Source organism: Triturus cristatus, chromosome 12 (assembly GCF_964204655.1).
Source record: "Triturus cristatus chromosome 12, aTriCri1.1, whole genome shotgun sequence".
In the NCBI taxonomy this organism is placed as follows: domain Eukaryota; kingdom Metazoa; phylum Chordata; class Amphibia; order Caudata; family Salamandridae; genus Triturus; species Triturus cristatus.
Window position 1 is genome coordinate 737,390,365 of NC_140595.1, and position 18,443 is coordinate 737,408,807.

The 18,443-nt window shown below is 42.7% G+C and overlaps 1 protein-coding gene across 1 annotated transcript in view; it reads right to left on the reverse strand.

The window, feature by feature from the left end:
* LOC146782629 (transmembrane protein 272-like) overlaps positions 1-18,443 on the reverse strand; it is a 363,502-nt gene that overhangs the window by 284,778 nt on the left and 60,281 nt on the right. The window contains exon 2 of the mRNA XM_085636846.1: positions 6,378-6,485. Within this exon, the coding sequence (XP_085492972.1) occupies positions 6,378-6,450 (73 nt within the window). The 5' untranslated portion in view covers positions 6,451-6,485. The remainder of the gene's footprint in view (positions 1-6,377; positions 6,486-18,443) is intronic.

The following is an 18,443-nucleotide window of genomic DNA, read 5'->3' on the forward strand; positions in this document are numbered from 1 at the left end:
ACAAACCGTTCGAGGCATATGTGCTATAGATACACATGCTTTGCATAGACTGTACAGCAGTACCCTCCAAAAGAGGTGGGTGTTGCAGTGGTTTGAAAAAGTGTTTTATCACTGCTTTCCCTACATTAGCTTGTTGACGTGCTAATAAATCCACACAATGTTTAGTAAATGTGTGTGGTGTAGACCATGTAGCTGCATTACATATGTTAGCTATAGGAAGGTTACCTAAAAGGGCCATAGATGCTCCTATTTTGCGTGTAGAATGTGCTCTAGGAGGTATAGTTAAAGTTCTTTTAGCTTTAACATAGCTAGTTTGTATACATTTAATGATCCATCTAGATATACCAGATTTAGAGATAGGATTACCTTTATGAGGTGGAGCAAATACAACAAAAAGTTTTTCGTTTCATGAAAATCTTTTGATGGATCAGTCTAGTATAATAGTGCTCTTTTGATATCAAGTGTATGTAGCGCCCTTTCTGCTTTTGAATCAGGTTGAGGGAAAAACACATGTAACTCAACTGATTGGGTAATATGAAATACAGAAACTACTTTTGGAAGGCTTTACGAAGAACTACTCTGTCTTTATGCAGTTGAAAGAAGGGTTCTTCTAAGGTTAACGCCTGTAGTTCACCAACACGTCTAAGTGAAGTGATAGCAATTAGAAAAGCAACCTTCCACAATTGTGTAAGCCTTGGGAGAAAAATTTAGAGGTTCCAGACAGGTGCAGGTGGTACCCTGGATGGTATTATTCTTTTAAGGCCTTCCATAAAAGCCTTAATTACTGGGACTTTGAATAAGGATAAATGTTGACAGTTTTGTAGATATGCAGCTACTGCTGCAAGGTGTGTAACTACCAACATTTCTAGTAGTGTGGTGAACCGTGGCTGACGAGCCAATGTGGGAGCCACTAGAATTAGTGAGTGAGATCTAAGGTTCCGAACTAGAAATGGAAGGAGAGGGAGAGGTGGAAAAGCGTCAGCAAATATCCCAGACCAGTTCATCCATAAGGCATTGCCTTTGGGTAGATGGTGTGGGAATCTGGTGGCGAAGTTTTGGGATTTTGAGTTCTCTGTTGCGGCAAAGTGGTCTATTTGTGGGAATCCCCATTTCTGGAAATATGGAAGGAGAACCTGGGGATGAAGTTCCAATTTGTGTACCTTTTGCCGCATCCTGCTGAGGAGTTAGGCACATTGGTTGTGCATGCCTGAAACATGTTCTGCTAGATGATGAAATTTGTGGTGTATTGCCCAACGCCATATGTTGTGAGAGAGGCGTGACAACTGTAGAGATTGTGTCTCCCCCTGTTTTTATACATGGTACAATGGCTGTCATATTGCCGATCCGGACTAGGACAACTTTCCCTCTAAGTGAGGCTGAAAAGCTTTTGAGCTAGTTGTACTGCTAGAAGCTCCAAATAATTGATGTTGAGACGTCTGTGTTTGGTGTCCCATAAACCTTGAAGTGTTAGATGATGGAGATGGGCACCCAAATCTGAGAGAGAGGCATCTGCTTTTAGTACGACTTGTGGAAAGGGGTTAATGAAAGGCCGCCCTTTTGCTAGCTTGTGTGTGTTCCACCACTGCAGAGAACGACGAATGCGTGCGGCTGTCTACCAACACTAGATTGGTTAATTGACTCCTTGATTGATTCCACCGACGTGCGTCCTGTAGAGGGCGCATCTGTTATCTTGCGTGAGGCACTATTGCAATGCATGATGCCATCATTTCTAACAGTTGCATGAAAGTCCTCACTGTTAGGTATTGGTTGTTTTGAAACTGTGGTATTATAGTTTGAAAGTTGTGAATTCTGTCTAGATTGGGCAAGGCTAGAGTTGTGCGAGTGTTTAGCGTTGCTCCCAGATAGGTTGGCTGTTGTGAGGGTTGAAGATGGGATTTTTGTGCACTGACTGTAAATTCAAATTGATAAAGAAGGTTTATGGTATCTTGAGTGTGTTGTAGACACATTGTGTGTTGGCTTTGATGATATAATCATCCAGATATGGAAACACATGAATGTGTTGTCTTCTGAGATGAGCTGCTACTACTGCTCGACATTTAGTGAATACACTGGGTGCAGTAGTCACCCCAGATGGAAATACTTTGAACTGATAGTGCTTTCCTGCTATCACAAGTCTGAGACATTTGGAATGTGCAGGGTGGATAGGTATGGTAGTATGCGCCCATTACGTCTACTGTGGACATAAAATCGCCTTATTGCAGAAGTGGAAGCATTTGTTGAAAGGTGACCAAATGGAAGTGCTCTGACAGTATGCATAGGTTTAACTGTCTGAGATCTAAGATTGCTCGTGGAGACCCGTCCTTTTTGGGACTTAGTAAATAAAGTGAGAAAACTCCGGACCCATGATGTTATAATGGAACTGGTTCTATAGCTCCTTTTGTTAGAAGAGCTCGTACTTCTTGTTTGAGAAGCTGTTGGTTTTGTAGCGAGAGTTTGTGAATGCGAGGTGGACTATTGGGAGGATTGCTGGTAAGCTCCAGGCAATAACCATGTTGGATAATATCCAAAACCCATCTATGTGCTGTTATTGATTGCCAAATTGGAAGAAACTGTTGTAATCTTCCCCTGACAGGTGACAAATGGTAGGGGAGAAAGTGCTAGCGAGTCGACTGGGAGGTACGTGTTGGTGTACCTCTGCCTTTAAAATGGTTTCCTCTACATCCACCCTTGTAGAATCCTCTAGAGGGGGATGATAGTGTTTGTCTTGTAGGAGGATGACGCTGCATCTGGGGTTTTAGTGTTAGATTTGGAGCCTCCTCTATAAAAGGAACGACAAAAGGAACTTCTGTTAGACCGCGATTGAAGTGCTCCCATAGATTTTGCTACTTTTGTATCCTTTTTCATTTGTTCTAGAGACGGAGCTATTTGAGGCCCAAAGAGGTGTTCCTTATCAAAGGGCACACTAAGAATGGTTTGTTTTACCACAGGTTTGAAACCAGAGCTTGTGAGCCATGCTTGTCTCCTAAGCCTAATGCTAGTGTTGATTCCTCTAGCTGCAGTATCTGCGGCATCTAATGCACACCTGATTGAGGAATTAGAAATAAGTTTCCCTTCTTGTACTATTTCCTGCCCCTTCTTTTTGTGTTCTTCTGGGAGATAGTTGAATCATTCTTCCAGTTCATCCCAGTGAGCTCTGTCATATCTGGATAAGAGACCTTGTGTATTAGCTATACGCCAATGGTTGGCTGACTGAGCAGCTACTCTTTTCCCTGATGCATTTATGAGTTTGGATTCTTTATCTGGACGTGGAGCCTCCCCTGATGTTTGTGAATTCGCCCTTTCACGGGCATTAGACACCACTAAGCAATCCAAAGGCAACGGACCCCCAATAAAAAATGGGTCAGAGGGAGGGGGTTTATATTTCTTGTCCATTCTAGACGTTAGTATACGTGGTCTAACTGGGTCTAAAAAAATAACATTAGCGTGCCTTAACACCTTGAAGCATAGGCAACATTTGTGCTTTGTGTGGGCTTCCTAAGGTTTCAAATAGGAAATCTTCTTCCAGTGCATCCTTATGTAAAGGCACTCCATGGCAATTAACTGCCCTAGCAATTAATTCCTGATATGCAGTATTATCATCAGTAGGGGAATGATTTGCTGCATATAAATCAGGGTCTATATCTTAGTGGATCTATATTATAGTCATCCCATGGATCTGGTGATGGCTGATTATAATTGCCATCATCCTCTTCTAGATCTGGATTTGTGTTAGGAGAACCTGATGTTGTAATATGTAAAGGATTTGTATCTAGTATTATGGGTATTGGTGAAGAAGGTGGAGGGGTTTATGAATAGGGCTAATAGCTATGTCCTTTTTGTTTTTGAGAAGGAATCTGTATTACGTCTCCACTTTCCTTTCTAAAGGTATTTCTGGTTTAGCTGTTATGTGTACAGCATTAGGATTTATGTGAATCTTCTTTTGTTTAGGATCCAGCTTTTCCTCCAAAATCGGCTAAGATGACTGCAAGGGAGCGTCTTTTTGATTCAGCACTGACATTTTCGGTGTCGAGCTGGAATTTTGGTCTTTCCCTTTCGATCCGAGATGTTGTTTCGGTACCGGAGGGGTATCATGTCAGATCGGGCCCAAGCCGGAATGCTTGACTTGCTGTTTAGGTGACGAACCGGAAGGCGGGGCGTTTGAATCAGTCTAGGTGTTGACCATGGTCTGTTGGCAGTGGTAGCCCAATAGCCTTTTGTTATGTTGGAGTAGGTTTAGTGGGCAAAGTGACTTTCATACTCACTCTGTTTAGCCGGAATGTCTTGGGACTAGAGTTCAATCTCTAATTCAGAATCGGAGTCCTAGAGCGAGAAGGCCTCTTCTTCCTCAGCTGCCATTTCTTCCTGCTCAATGTCCTCACCGAAGATATTAGGAGTGTCCTCGATACTCTGTTGCGGCATGTCTCTCCGTCGAGCCAACGGTCCCCCAGAGTCTTTTCGGAATAGAATGACCGACACGCGTCGCAGTCCTCCTCTTTATGTTCCGGGAAGAGACAGAGATTACATAATTAAAATGGCGTTGGTTCCATCAGCGGAAGGCTGGAAACTGGTTCTTGAAGTAGAAGACGAGGAAAGAGGTAGGTCCAAAGGCCACAGTTAGAGTTTTTCGATAATATAGATAAACTTTTCTTAGATTTCAACACAAAAAGGTGGAGACGCGATCAAAAACAATACCGATGGGGGTAGAGTGAATTGTACACCGAAGAAATCCCGATTAACGGTTTCAAATCGGAGAGCTGCAATACATGTCCAAACCCAATGGCGCAAAGTAAACAATCTAACAATGGAGTTGATGCCCATGCTCATTATCACCGAAAGGAGGAGTCACCTTACCTCATGACTGGAAAAGACTACTTCGAAGAAAAACAACTTGCAAACATCCGGACCCTCACTAGATTGCAGGAATATGCAAAGCATGTGTATCTACAGCACACATGCCTCAAACATGCATTTACAATCGACTCAAACTCGATGGTAACCCAGTGTTAAATTGAAAAAGGCATGTTTTTTAATGTGACATGAAGCGTACATATGCCACTATGGCGTATGAGCACTCACATGTGAACAACGAATTTTGGGATGCCTCCGGGGGGTAATAAACCCAGAAGGACCCTTGGGTGTGGATTTCCTAAATTGCAATTTGCTATTACGAAATCGCAGTTTAGGAAATTCAAACCATTTCCAAATTGGCCATTAGGTGGGAATGCAATAGCGTTTTTTATTTGCAATTTCCTAATAAAGATTCCCAGGTTGTAGGAATCGTTATTAGGAAATCACAAATTTTGTACATACCAGTTTGCATTTCCTAAATCCTATGGAATTGCTATTTAGGAAATGCATAATAAGAATTTGGTACATCTGGCCCTTACTCCTGTACCTAGGCATTACTGAGAAGATCAATCATCATTTATTAAACAAGGAGTATAAGAGGGTAATTATAACCTGGACGCCCTCCACTCACATACTTCATAAAAGCAACAAGACCTGGTTATAAGAAACACATGATAATTTTAAACAATTTTTGCCAAATTAATATCGCATTTAACTCTTTGGTGAGACTATGCTTGCTTATCTAGTCCACCCGCAGGAGTTAGTTATTATTAAAACTCATTAACCACCCAGTGCAGGCCACAAGCCCATCAGCCAATGGTCTCCCAATGGGCTAACAAAATGTAACTAAAAAGTGTAACTGAAAAATGTGAGGTGGGTCAGAAAGTGCCTCACGTAGCACCATCCATGGAGCTACTAGGAGTGGGCAAACTGGTGAGTACCATCCAGTAGCTCCACGGGTAATAATAATTAACACATTGCGGGGGCATGACTAGAGAAGCAAGCATAGTCTCACCCTCACCAAAAAGTTAAACATGATGTTCATTTGGCAGAAATTGTTTAAAGTGATCATGTGTTTCTTATGACCAATCATCATACCTTTTGCGCTTGTGTGTCACTGACATTGCCCGCGGAGGCTGTGAGATCATTCTTAATTGTGCATCACGGATATCGAAACAGCCACTTAGATGCACCACTGTCACCGCACATCTTTACCTGTGATCACCAATATCACCACCAGGACTTTACTTCTTTAATACTTGTTAATCACATGCACCCCAAAAGGAACTAGCATCTTTTGATCCTGTGCATCGCTAAAATAATCTCCAGGTGCCCTTGCACCTTCTGTACCTGAGAAACGGTGATGTCTGCCTAACTCCCTCCCAACTCTGTCACCTATTCATCAATTACATGACTTTTTACTGGTGCATCAGTGATATGACAACCCTTGTACCATGCATCACGGATATCACACAGTAGCTGTATACTTTGCAATGTCTCCCTGCCCTCCTTCATATTATCTGACATACCTTGGAGAATCAACAGTCCCTTGAGGTAACGGAGGAAAATGGAGCCGGAACTCTTATGTGATGTATTCAACATATTGCTGCTTAGGCCACCTTGATGCAGAGCTGGAGCTGTGGAGAGAGGTCAGTAGGTGAAATCAAATCCATTTTTAAGGGGACCAGACACACAACTGGTCTCACATTACAGGAGTAATAACCATCCTCCTGGCTTCATACAATTCATCAAAGAAGTCACTCAGTCCTCATCGCTGGCTGTAGATGCTTCATGGGAGTCTCACTCAGTGCCCATCACAGGCTGCACATGCTTCATAGGAACCTGAGCTATTTCCAATTACCAGATGCTCAAGCTTCTTCTAAGCTGCACTCATTTCCCATCAATGGCTTCACACGATTCATCTGAGCCTCACTTATCACCCCCTTCTCAGAGTCTCGATAATGCTTGTTCACTAGCTGAAAAGCTCTTAATATGGATTCCTTGGTGACGGGCTCCAGATGTTGGCAGTGATCTATTCTTTAGAAATCTTTTCACCTTCTGGGAGTCACTCTCACCTCTAAGCTGTCCCCTTTAGAATGCACGAATCATAAGTTAACACTGACCATACTCTGTTATTGATGCTTCTCTTTCACAAACACCCAGAGTACTTCAGTTAGGAGTTGGACCCACGGCATTGGGTGCAGCTTAAAGAGGAGCTGGAGCTATTGGATCTAGAGCATTTCAATCCAGAGCTAAAGTTTTGGATCTGGTTCATCTCTATGAGGAGTTGAAGCTAGTGCGTCTCAATGGGGGAGAGGAAGCTAGTGCGTCTCAATGGGGAGAGGACGCTAGTGTGTCTCAATGGGGAGAGGAAGCTAGTGCGTCTCAATGGGGAGAGGAAGCTAGTGCGTCTCAATGGGGAGAGGAAGCTAGTGTGTCTCAATGGGGAGAGGAAGCTAGTGCGTCTCAATGGGGAGAGGAAGCTAGTGCATCTCAATGGGGAGAGGAAGCTAGTGCATCTCAATGGGGAGAGTAAGCTAGTGCATCTCAATGGGGAGAGGAAGCTAGTGCATCTCAATGGGGAGAGGAAGCTAGTGCATCTCAATGGGGAGAGGAAGCTAGTGCATCTCAATGGGGAGAGGAAGCTAGTGCATCTCAATGGGGAGAGGAAGCTAGTGCATCTCAATTGGGAGTTGAAGCTAGTGGATCTCAATTGGGAGTTGAAGCTAGTGGATCTCAAGAGGAGTTGAAGCTAGTGCATCTCAACAGGAGTTGAAGCTAGTGCATCTCAACAGGAATTGAGGTTATTGGATATAGTGCAACTTGGTGGTGAGCTGGACCCAATGCATTCAGTATAGTAAATAGGGGCTGGACCCACTATACCTGATGAGATGGGGGGGTTCTAGACTGCTCCGAACCTCAGCCGTTTGCGAACATGGCAACAGCATGAGAGAGTAGGAATAGTGTATCTACCATGATTAATTTGCTAACCTAGACGGGACAGTCAAGAGAACATACAGCCCAAAGTATATTGTGGATACATTTTTAGAGGTTTTTTTCTGCACATTGCTAAAAGAAGGATTTATTGAAGAGCCTAAAATGTATGTTTTCTAGGATACTTTAGTCAGATGACATGACCAGATAAGATCTGAAAAATAACTACAGGTCGAAATAACCCCACCCCTCCCTAAGTTGCTTGCTACCTTTTCATGGTTTGTTTATTGATATATACAGATAAGATCTCCACTTACGTCACGCAATTATATGTAACCTTGCCAACTATTCAGCGTCTTGTTCTATTTTGTTATATATATATATATATATATATATATATATATATATATATATATATATATATACACACATTATCTACTGGTGGTCGCCAGTAGATAGTTATAGTTAGGACCGTGTTTCCATAGGAAATCTCAAAATTCTATTTTGAATAACTTTGGCGCCGGTTGACGAATGCTCGCGAAATTTTCAAAACTGATGGAGCGCTCCGTTCAGCTCCTACCCTGAAAGTCTCGGGGTGAGACGTCAAGCGGGGGCTGAGAAAAAGGGGGGGTCCCAAAACGCGTTTTCCCCATGCATTTTTCCATAGGACCTTTAGTCCGAGCTACAGCCCGAACGGCTGAACAGAATTACTTGAAATTTGGCAGAGAGGTAGTCCTCAGGTCAGAGATGTGCCTTTTGCAGGTCTGGTGTAAATCTGTTCAGTAGGTCCTGAGAAAATAGCATTTAAATCAATATATATATCTGTAAGCGCGCTCCATGCGCTTACGGTAAGCTTACCGTACGCGTACGTCGCCGTGCGCGAGGTCAATTCTGATTGGTGGTTACATGACTGTAAACATTCGAATCGGTCGAAATCAGAAAGTGTCGGCCGCCATTTTCTGTCTCTCACACTGAAAAACAAAGGTGGATAACGTGAAAAGGGGGCAACGAAGAGAGTTGCAGACCCCCTAGCGTTTGTCAGGGGGTCCACGAAGGACCAAAAAGTACGAAAAATACATTTAATAATTTAAAAAAAAAAAAAAAAAAAAAAAATCGCAGGGTGTGCGCACGGTGAAAAACCAGAAAAAAAAATAAAAAATAAATACATAACTTAGCATTTAAAAAACCGTACAAATTCACTGAAAAAACCATAGGTTTCACACACGTTATAGTTAGGAATTAGCATTTAAAAAACCTTGCAAATTCACTTAAAAAACCATAGGTTTCACACATGTTATAGTTAGCTGTACATTTCACTCGTAAAAAACCAATGAAATTCCACGTTATAGTTAGATCAGGTAACTATAACTTGCGCGACCGCAATCCACAATGTGTCATTTCAGATTTCATCATTGAAGTGAAGAGATATGTCACTGACCATGTCATGAGTGATGTAATATGTGACGTCATCAGCAGTTTATTGTGGGCGCGCAAGTTATAGTTACCTGATCTAACTATAACGTGGAATTTCATTGTTTTTTTACGAGTGAAATGTACAGCTAACTATAACGTGTGAAACCTATGGTTTTTTAAGCGAATATATATATATATATATATATATATATATATATGTTCACTCTCTGAGCGCTACATCGTCAGCACTATTTTTGGAATGTAAGAAGTGTATATTGTTTCTCTATCACAAACATAAGAATTTTTATCATACAAAATATTTTGTCCTGTACCCTTCTTGAAAACTTTTAGGAGGACATATGTTATTGAATTTCCACACCTCTAAAGCAGATGCACAAGTGTTGATGAATGAGTCCCACGGGATAATTGTGCGGCTTCATTATATCTACCCTTGTTCTTGTGGGCAAACAGAGTTGTCCTAGTGTTGTTTCCATGTCACCATGAGACACTGTTCCAGGAATTAGTCCAATTGGTTCAGTTACCGCATATGAAGATTAAAACTCCCTGAATGCCTGACTGGTAATTCTTTATGCCGATCATGCCATTAACAGCCACACACAACTAGGGAAGGGTGTAACATGTCAAACTACCCCTGTAACTAGCATGCAGTCTAATGTATTGGGTGACATTGTCCAACAGGCCAGGATTTTTAGGCAGCATCCCTTCACCGAGACTTTTAAGCCTATTCATATATTGTTAAAAGCAATAGCAAGAGATCCCAGATTGCAACATGCTGTTAGCTTTAAGAAGGACCAGATGATGGTACCATACATGACATGGGTCCCTCCTGGTAGCTAGGGTTACCTGGATGCCCACGGGCAGATTTTGTGGGCTCATTTCTTACAAAGGATTTCACCACACCCCCTCAAGCAGTGACAGTCAATAGCAATCCAAAAAATATATATTTCTTTACTAAACCTTAACAAGACGCGAGACATGAAATGCAATGCGATCATAGGAGACTAGTTGAAACCAGTTACTGGTACTGGTCAGCATCCCACAATAAGAATATGCGATACCTGCCTTACACACATTGTTTGCATTCCAACCTGTATATAAGTCCAAATTGCTCTGTTAAACTGGTCAGCATTTGGGTGGTTTTCCCCAGTCTTTTAGCCTTACTTCTACTTCTGACCAATTCATATTTAGAACTCTAGCACAGGTTAGCAGTGGTAAAATACACAAATTGCTTGTGCTCTCTCCTTTAAACGTGGCAAAATAACAGACCGAACGAGCAGAAACAGGCAAAGTAGAGGACAGAAGGAGCAATACGAGCAGAGGAGGAACATAATGAAGGGAGCAAAGGGTAGTGGACTGCAAGCAAGCTTGGCAGGAGGACATGCTGCAGCCTCCACTACGTAGGTCCTGGGGGTGGAGGGTGAGCGCTGGGAGGAAAGAAACAGCAGGAGGAGGGAAACAGCATGAAGAGGGGGTAAATGGGCAGAAAGAGGCAAAATGATGGTAACTGACTAGCAGAAAGAGGCAGTATAAAGGTCAGAAATGAGCAGAAAGAGGCAGAAAAATTAACAGAGTGGGCACAAAACCGAAGGTAGCAGACTGTGGGCAAGCTGGACAGGAGGACAATAGTAGGTGGAGCTGGCCTGAGGACCTGCCATTCACTCTCCCTTACAACCTCTGAACACAGCTGTACACTCACCTATACAACTACACATATACCCACCCACATACCCACACAATTACTTACGTACCGATTCACAAATCCATACAAGCACCTACACAGCCATATCTTCGCCCATAAAAGACACTCACACAGACACTGACTCTCCAATGCAGCCACTCACACAATAGCAAATTCAATCAAACACCCTCTCAAACAGCCAAACACACACCTATACAGCCACTTATACTGCCACTCACTCACCCATATAGGTACTTAAACACCCACTCACCCACCCACAGAGCCACTCACTAATACAGCCACTCACTCACCCACCCAGCATCTCACACACCCATTATTCACCGATACACACACTAACACACCTAGTCAGACACCCATATAGTCAATCACAAACAGATTCAGACAGTCTCGCAGCAGCTCAGATGACATATGCTAGAAATAGTATCACTCATTAGTAATAAAAGAAACAATACTAACTTAACTTGTACAGTAGCTTACTATATAAATGTAAGCGTCAAAACTATTTACAAAATACTTTCACATACTGGATTATGTCATCGGTGATGTCACGGACCGTCATGAGTAAAGTAATATGTGAGGTCTAGGCCTCAAAAAAATCAACTTGCCCACTCGCATTTGCGAGTAAAATGTTATCAGGTTGAGCTATTTTTAGCACCTACTAGTCCCATGAGTAAACGTAGGCTGAAAAGGAACTGTTGTTCTGTTCATCCAGAAAGTAAATTAGCATTAAAGGTGGCATCAAATCTTGTTTTCATCTTGACACATTTGCTGTCTGTTCAAGGAAAGAGGCCAAATGTCAGTTTGTCTTTTACCTAATTGATGCTTGAAAAATTAGGTTTCTTTTACTCTCTTACTGGAGCTGTCTGAATATGTCAATTATTTTTCTCTAACACATAACATTTAAATAAATAGCCTGTAAATTAATATTATAAATATTTCCAATATATTGGGATTTACAAAAGCACTTTTTTTAATTAAGAAGTGTGATGCAAACAAAGAGTTAAATAGGAGCAAAACAAACCAGAACACTTTACTTTCTGATGTGCCAATGGCACATTTCCAGAAACTCAATTCCAAAACATTGTTTATACACAATATAGTGCATGTCAGTGGGAATGTTTGTGGCCATTTGAATGTAAAATCTGCTGATTACAAATGACAGTGTGCTACCACTTCATACTTTAGTTATGTATTTATTAAAAGTGATAGATTTTAAACATGATTTGGCAAATATTCCTGCTCCCGCCCTGATGAAAATGCTGTTAATAAGAGGCAAGTAAGGGGTCATGTGTATCCTATATGTGGCTAGATTTGGGAAAAAAGTTTAAGTCTATAAAATCAAACAAAATATATTTTTGTACACCAGACATGCTGAACTCTCACATTTGAAGGTGCTCACATATCTGATATTAAATAACTGTAGACAGTAAATTAAATTATTTGCCCATGATCGCATAAGTTAAAACCAGTTTATGGGTCAAGAGCATTACAAATGGGTTACAAGCAGTGCATTGCAAGGCATAAAGGTATAGTTACCTCCGTTAACTATAACTGCTGAATTTTAATGGTTTTGTGCGAGTGCAATGTGAGTATAACTGTATCGTCACTGTATCCTTTGGTCTTTCAGTGAATTTCTAAGGATTTATTTTTTAATTCTATTTACTAACCATAATGTCCCTGGAACCTTTGATTTTTTCAGTTAATTTTTATTGTTTGTTATTTGCTTACTATAACCTCCCTGTAACCTTTGTTTGTTTTAGTGAATATCAAAGTTTTTTAAACATTTTATTACCCAACTGTAACCTGTAACCTTTGACAGTGGGTGTGCGAGTGACTGTATGAGTCTCTGCGTGTGTGCATGAATGTCTGACTGGGTGCATAAGTCTCTGAGTAGATCTGTGAGTGGGTACATGAGTGTCTGAGTGGGTCTGCGAGTGGGTACATGAGTGTCTGAGTGGGTCTGCGAGTGGGTGCGCGAGTGTCTGAGTGGGTCTGCGAGTGGGTGCGCGAGTGTCTGAGTGGGTCTGCGAGTGGGTGCGCGAGTGTCTGAGTGGGTCTGCGAGTGGGTGCGAGAGTGTCTGAGTGGGTCTGCGAGTGGGTGCGCGAGTGTCTGAGTGGGTCTGCGAGTGGGTGCGCGAGTGTCTGAGTGGGTCTGCGAGTGGGTGCGCGAGTGTCTGAGTGGGTCTGCGAGTGGGTGCGCGAGTGTCTGAGTGGGTCTGCGAGTGGTTGCAAGAGCATCTGAGTGGGTGCAAGAGTATCTGAGTGGGTGCAAGATTATCTGAGTGGGTCTGTGAGTGGGTGCAAGTGTCTGAGTGGGTCTGCGAGTGGGTGCTTGAGTGGGTCTGTGAGTGGGTTCAAGAGTGTCTGAGGGGGGGTCTGCGAGTGGGTGCAAGAGTGTCTGAGGGGGTCTGCGAGTGGGTGCAAGAGTGTCTGAGGGGGTCTGTCCATGAGTGCATATGTGTCTGAGTGGGTCTGTGAGTGTTTTCATGTGTGTCTGAGGGAATGCTTGAGTATACATTTTTGTTCAGCAAAATTTGTGAATCCACTGCAAAGTTATATGGGGAGCCGCTGAGTGTTGCAACAAGTTCACAAATAATCATATGTGGGAAAAATAGGGTTCTGGGCATTTTCTTCTCTATCACAAATCCCTCACAGGCCCCTGTAAGCTCCCAATAGGGTCAGGGTACCTCTACCCTACCCCCTTCTACTGTATTTCATCATTAATTTTTCTACAAGGGACCTTTCCCCGATGTCTAAAATGGCAGTTGCAACTTTCCACTCAGGTTGTAGCCAGCCAATTGCAGCATTTCTGTTAGTGCGCGAGTTCGCGTAGGATTGGAGGAGGAGCCACATCCGTACATATACACATTTGGATTTCTTTTATTAAATCTAAAACTACAGAACAGATTTACACCAAATACAACAAGCATTTGCAATGCAATAGGTCTCGCATTTACGAGAGTTTGAGCTATTGGCATTGTAAATGACAATGCCTTTTTATTTATGTGTTGTTTTTAAAACAGATAAATAAAAGGTATTGTCATTTACAATGCCAATAGCTTAAACTCTTGCAAATGCGAGACCTATTGCATTGCAAATGCATTTGGCGCCCGTGCTATAAAGAAGAAAAAAAGGATTTGGAGAGTGCATGTCCTGCCTGCAAAAGCAGGCAAGGCATAGCTATTTGAAAAAATAGTGCTTGGAGGCTGTAATAAAAGCTTACCGACACGTAACAGGGGGTGTCCTCATGGGAGGTTACAAAATATGACAAGGCGGTTCTTAGGAGGTACTACTAAACCTATTGACCAATTAAAAACCACAGTTTACAGTGGACAATGACACGAGTCAATGAAAAATATGGGCGGAGAGTGGGCGGAGCATGCCTCGCTGAGAAGCGCATGCGCTGCCCAGGCTTGACCTAAAAAGGACAATCCGTTTTCCTTTCAATATCGGGGAAACTCCTCACAAACTGTACTTTGGAAAAAGTGTGTGCTTTTTAAGGGGCATAACACAGGCCCCTGAGCTGCAGGGGCCTGTTTTAGCCCCTAACTATTCTCCACTGCTCCAACCAGGATTCAGTTTGTGGCTGTCTGCATTAGCTAATAGAGGTTTCATAAAATATTTCCCACTGATTAACTTAACTTGCTTTTGTTTTACGTTTAAGCTGTGTGTTATTTTATTGTATATGTTCATACCTGAAGACAAAAAGGCCAAAAAAACTTACAGAATATTTTTTTTTGCTACACCTTTGACACAGCCCCCACGCTTCAACACGCAGTCCCCATTGTGCACAGCATCACAGTTCCCTTACTTTTTTAATGCACGTCGACAACTGCCTTTATGTAAGTACAGATATGTATGTTTTTTAGGTTTTCTTTGGCAAAACTAAAAGGTCTTGGCTAACGCCGGACCTAAATGAAAACAGTATTCTTGACACAATACCATTGCCACACCTTAGTTATGCAAGTATAGGCACATACGAGTGGATTTTCTTGGACACAAACTGGCCAACAGAGTCCGCAACCGAAGAGGGCTAAACGCTAAAGACCACAGAAAATAGAAGACTGGAGGAAGCATTTCCTACTTTCGCTGTGTTAGAAACAGTAAGCCCTACTGACATCAAAGAGATCGCACAGACTGATCATGAATCATGACCAGAGCTGCCATAAACGGAAGGACACACTAGCCATTTCAAGTACACATCTGAACCTGTACGGAGCGGCCTTTGTGGAGAAGTGGACCTCCATGCCTAATCAAGGGGAAATGCTCCCAGGTGTTAAAATCTCTTGCATTCCTTTCCTGGAGGCCTTACGCAAGCTCGTAACCCTGCACTGAGTCACTTATCCAGGAACCAACACCCTATCCTGTCGGCTGCCGCAGAATGTACACACCCATGGACATGAATTTCGGGTGCATATTAATCTTCCTGTCGCACCACGTCTGAATTAATAACATTCAAGCAACAACAATAACAAGTGCTGTCTTTTTAAACATTGTTGTAACAACAAATTTTGCAGTATTTTGGTTAATTGCAAGGAAGTATAAATAATCTGTGTAGTAGTCGCTTACTGTGGAGGAAAATGCAATGCTATAAGGACACTCTGACGAACAAGTGCGACACACCCATGAAACTGGACTGGTGACAAACCAAAGAAGCCCTCCACTGAAAAAAAGCAAGATTGTTTTTGAAACAGCCTCTTGGTGATAAGAAAGAGCGCTGCTCGTAAAATGGCCATTGCAAGAGAATTGGAAGCGCGGTGTGCTGCGCTGTCACTGCTGGTCTTAACATAAAACAAGCGTTGGCCGCGCGCGAGCGGCCGGAGACGCAAAATGTGGAGGGGGAGAAGCAGGAGTTGTGTGTGCGCGTGAGTCATCGCGATCGCTCTGAAAGCGAAAGTGATTGCGATGACGCACACGAGTTTTCAAAGTGCTGCTGGCGGCTGGCTGTGCGCGTGCACGATCAGGTGAACGCAAGCGTTAGGCCAGCCAGCAGCACTTTGAAAATCCCACATACAAAATGTCTCTTCGAGCCAGCGCAAGCGCTGGGGCTCAGCGAGACCTAAAAGCACTCTTTTTGGAACAAGAGCTAGCTTTCTGCCAAACATGGTGTAATTTTGTCAAGGGGGTTCAGGCTGTAGTCGTGTTCAAAATCCGTATCAGAATTAACATGCGAAACACACTTTTGACCTCCCCTTTTTCCTCAGCCCCAGCTTGACGGATCGCCCTGAAACTTTCCATGCACAACTAAAATCATCAGTGCCCAATTTTTTTCATGAAGTGACTTCCCACCAATCGATCTTTAATTGAACGCACTTTCTTGAAAGTAATTTCGTGAAAATTTGTCAAACAGCGCCAAAAATATAGGAAAGTCAAAAATGCTTTTCCTATGGAAACATGGTCCTAACTATAAAAACCTACTGGCAACTGCCGGTGTGTCTCACAAAGCAATCTTCTTCAGTTCCCACAGCAGATGTTGAGGAAGCATTTGAAAAATCCAAAGTCTGTGTGCCTGCAATAGAGCGAATATCCAATCCAACAGGAGCTGAAGCATCCCGTGGTGGCTCTAAGAATGGCGAAAAAAACATGGGACTACGCTGAGGACACTGCACTACGTGAGCTGTTAACGGGTCCAGCAATACACCCATGTCTGGAGATGCAACTGATGGAAGTGTTAGACAGAGGTTCAACAAGAATTCTTGTCCGCAGAACAAGCAGCGGAGAACAGGCAAAACACAGTCAATCCAGACTGGTCAGAATGATAGGAACCAAGACTCGCTTAGCTCCCAAAGTCAAGGTGTGCCTAGATGGAATACCATGCGGTCAAGGTAACGTCGCTGCAAGAGCATTCTTTCCATCTCCTTGGTGACTGGGACGTCCATTGCGTAGCAGAAACATTAAAATTAGGGTATCCACTACCAGTAGCAGGATTAGCACAGCCCGACAAAAACACTTCCCAACACAGAGTGTATAAAAGTTTGAATCACTCCGAAGACTGTCTGAAAGGTGCTTAACAGTCCTGAACCTATGGTCTTAAATAGGTGTACTATACCCTTCATATCTGACATGTTAAGGGTACGTTATACCATTTCTCTAAAAATGGAAAGGGTAATTTGTTCATACCAGTGCCTGTATCTCAGCGGAGGACCTTGCAACCAGAAGATCAAAAGTCTTTCGGGCTGAGGTTAAGTGCACATCTTCCTGTAAAAGCCTGGCTTTCAGTCGGCTCAGAGAATCAAACCGTATATAGGGAACCTTCAACTAAGGTCATAACGGTGCCTCCCTGACTCTGTGGGTTGGTGGAAACAATACTTGCATACAACTAGTAACCCTGGAACTTACTGTGACTAGATATGCGATACCTGGAAGCATCCCACAACAACCTTAATCATTCAGCATTAAGTAACTCCCATTCGAGAGCAGCCTGAACACTGGATTAATCACGGCAGCCGGAGATCCCTTCAAATGACAGGATAAGTTTGCAACTGAACCATTGCAGACCATGATGAAGCATAATGTCCTGGCAAATTAGAGACCCACTTAATGAAGTCTCACTGTCTGTACCGCTGAGAAACACTTCAGTGTCCCCATTCCTGCACCTAAATCTATATGGTAATTCCCATGATCCATGGACAAAGTCCTTACCCATTACTTAATATCTGCCTACCTCGTATTTTTCTAGGCAATATTGGAATTGGAAAGTTGTTACTGGCAATGGTATATGGCCATGAATGAACTATTCTGTGGTTGGTGGCTCTGCTACGGTAAAAGGTAATTGGTACAATTTTTCAATGTGCAGCATTGTATATTTTGCATCTCTCTGTGCCATTGTTGTCTGCCTTTCTGTTAGACTATAAGGAGAAAACATAGATGTACTGTTACTATACCGCCAGGGCACGTGACGAGAGCGCAATGATTGTAGCGTCCAGCTTAATAATAGAATTGATTGTAACTGCAATTGCCCATGTTGTAGTATGGACAGACCCAGTTCCATTACATCTATAGCAGAAGATAAAATGTTGCCCAGTGAATAAATCTTAGATGTTAGTGTGGTCAATACATTGAAAACCACTGGCAAAGCCTTTTCAAAGTTAACACTGTCAATTTCACGCAATCTCTCTGCAGCTTCCGGTTGAGAGATTTTCCACACTTCGTTGTAAATAGCGTATAAGAAGCATTTACTACGTGGCTTCTGGGGACCTAGCAAAAAATCCCTAAGATCCATGTCATCTGAGAGTAAGGATAAGTGTTGTTTCACCTGGGACAGTGTTGAGGTTCTCAGCCAATCTAGGCATAACTTCCCAACAATGTAGGATGTCACCACCCCTGGATGTTCTCATTGTACATATTGAAGTTCTGGTCTATGGATACTTAACCCCTCGGTGGCACCCTTGAATCTTGACTGAAATCAGTTTGTGTCGATAGGCCAAACTAACCATCCCTTCCAATTGGGGTCTGATGAATTGTATGAAACCTCATGCATGACGTCATCTAATGTATCCTCAATGTGTTCTGCATAATTTTGTCATCC